The 1,307-nt window shown below is 37.1% G+C and overlaps 1 protein-coding gene across 1 annotated transcript; it reads left to right on the forward strand.

Moving 5' to 3' along the window:
• Window positions 1–364: 364 nt before the first annotated feature.
• Window positions 365–1,238, forward strand: Tsp_14763 (conserved hypothetical protein; the record flags this gene model as incomplete). Its single annotated transcript, XM_003367037.1, has 4 exons — window positions 365–399; window positions 672–804; window positions 876–962; window positions 1,076–1,238. Coding segments are annotated over exons 1-4 (418 nt in total), but the record flags the coding sequence as incomplete, so codon positions are not given.
• Window positions 1,239–1,307: the final 69 nt, after the last annotated feature.

Genomic DNA, 1,307 nt, shown 5'->3' on the forward strand with positions numbered 1-1,307 from the left:
AGAAATTCTTAATTCATACTCGGCATTTCAAGTTACAATAATCATTCACTTTTTGATTTTATAGATTGAATATATTTCTTTGGCAATTGTCCCTATACCAGGCTAATATTTGAAATACCACTGCAATATATATTAAGTTGAAATTTACTTGCCTACACTTTCTGATAGTTATGACCCAAATGACATGATGAATATGACAAAAATGTTCGTCGTAATTACTGATGAATCTCTTTTTGCTCAAATATGAACACTTTGACTAATAAGCATCTCTATTTAACTGTCAAACTATGTTCTTATGTACAATGCTGAAGGAATGAACTGTATGAAAACGCTGCTATACACGAAACAATTCTGAATGATCAGAATGGCAATAATTTACGGCGATCGAAGATGTGTAAAGTGTCTGTGAAATTCTGGAATACCCACTTTATATCTTATTCATGTCAATATTTTGATCTCATAATTATTTACTTTACATTTTATTTCATAATTACTTATTATTTATTGATATTGAATGTCAGCTTTCTGACGTCAGCAAAGCGTCTGACGACGGCATATTGTGATATCGAGCTGCTCAAACAGACTTATATATAATTCATGAAAACGAAACTGATTGTTGAAGTTAAATATTTGTATTTCTTTTTTTCAATATTTATAATGCTTATTTTAAGTACTGATCGCTGGCTCGGTACCAGGATCCCAACAACAGATATGATCCTTAGGAAAAGACCTGAAAAGACAATTTTTCTCGCTGCGGTCACTGCTGTCTCATTCAATGATACTAGCTTTCAGCAAATCTTAGAAGTGTGCAGGAAGCTTGTGACATTTAATTCGTACTACTTTCAGCAAAAGTTCATCAAAACAAATTATTCAAGAACAGGCTCCCTGATCAATCTAATTTACAACTTACTGTAGCCAAAGAGAATTTTCAAGTGCGAATTAAAAATTCACAAAGTACAGAAGTAAGTGTTAGAGTCAGACTAGCGACAGTAATCTGACGTTCAGGTATGAATAGACCAGACGTTCGTTTGTCCGGCCGATAAGTGAGTGGACTGTATAATAAAGAGTGGATTAGGTGTATCTTCCACGGCGTGGGCAGCGATCGGGGTCCAAAAACTCTCGTCGATGGCGATCTCCTTCGCGGACGTCTTCCGGTTCCCTAACTCCGCTAACTCTGTACGTTGCGACTGCACGCTCGAAGTGTACGAATACCCGAGCTACTACCGTTGTTCCTAACGGTAAGTCGAATGCCCCTTCAATAAGGTACCCACGAGTCTCTCGCTCGATCGTCCTTCCCTGCACTTCGA

This window comes from Trichinella spiralis (genome assembly GCF_000181795.1).
Source record: "Trichinella spiralis strain ISS 195 chromosome Unknown Scfld4944, whole genome shotgun sequence".
In the NCBI taxonomy this organism is placed as follows: domain Eukaryota; kingdom Metazoa; phylum Nematoda; class Enoplea; order Trichinellida; family Trichinellidae; genus Trichinella; species Trichinella spiralis.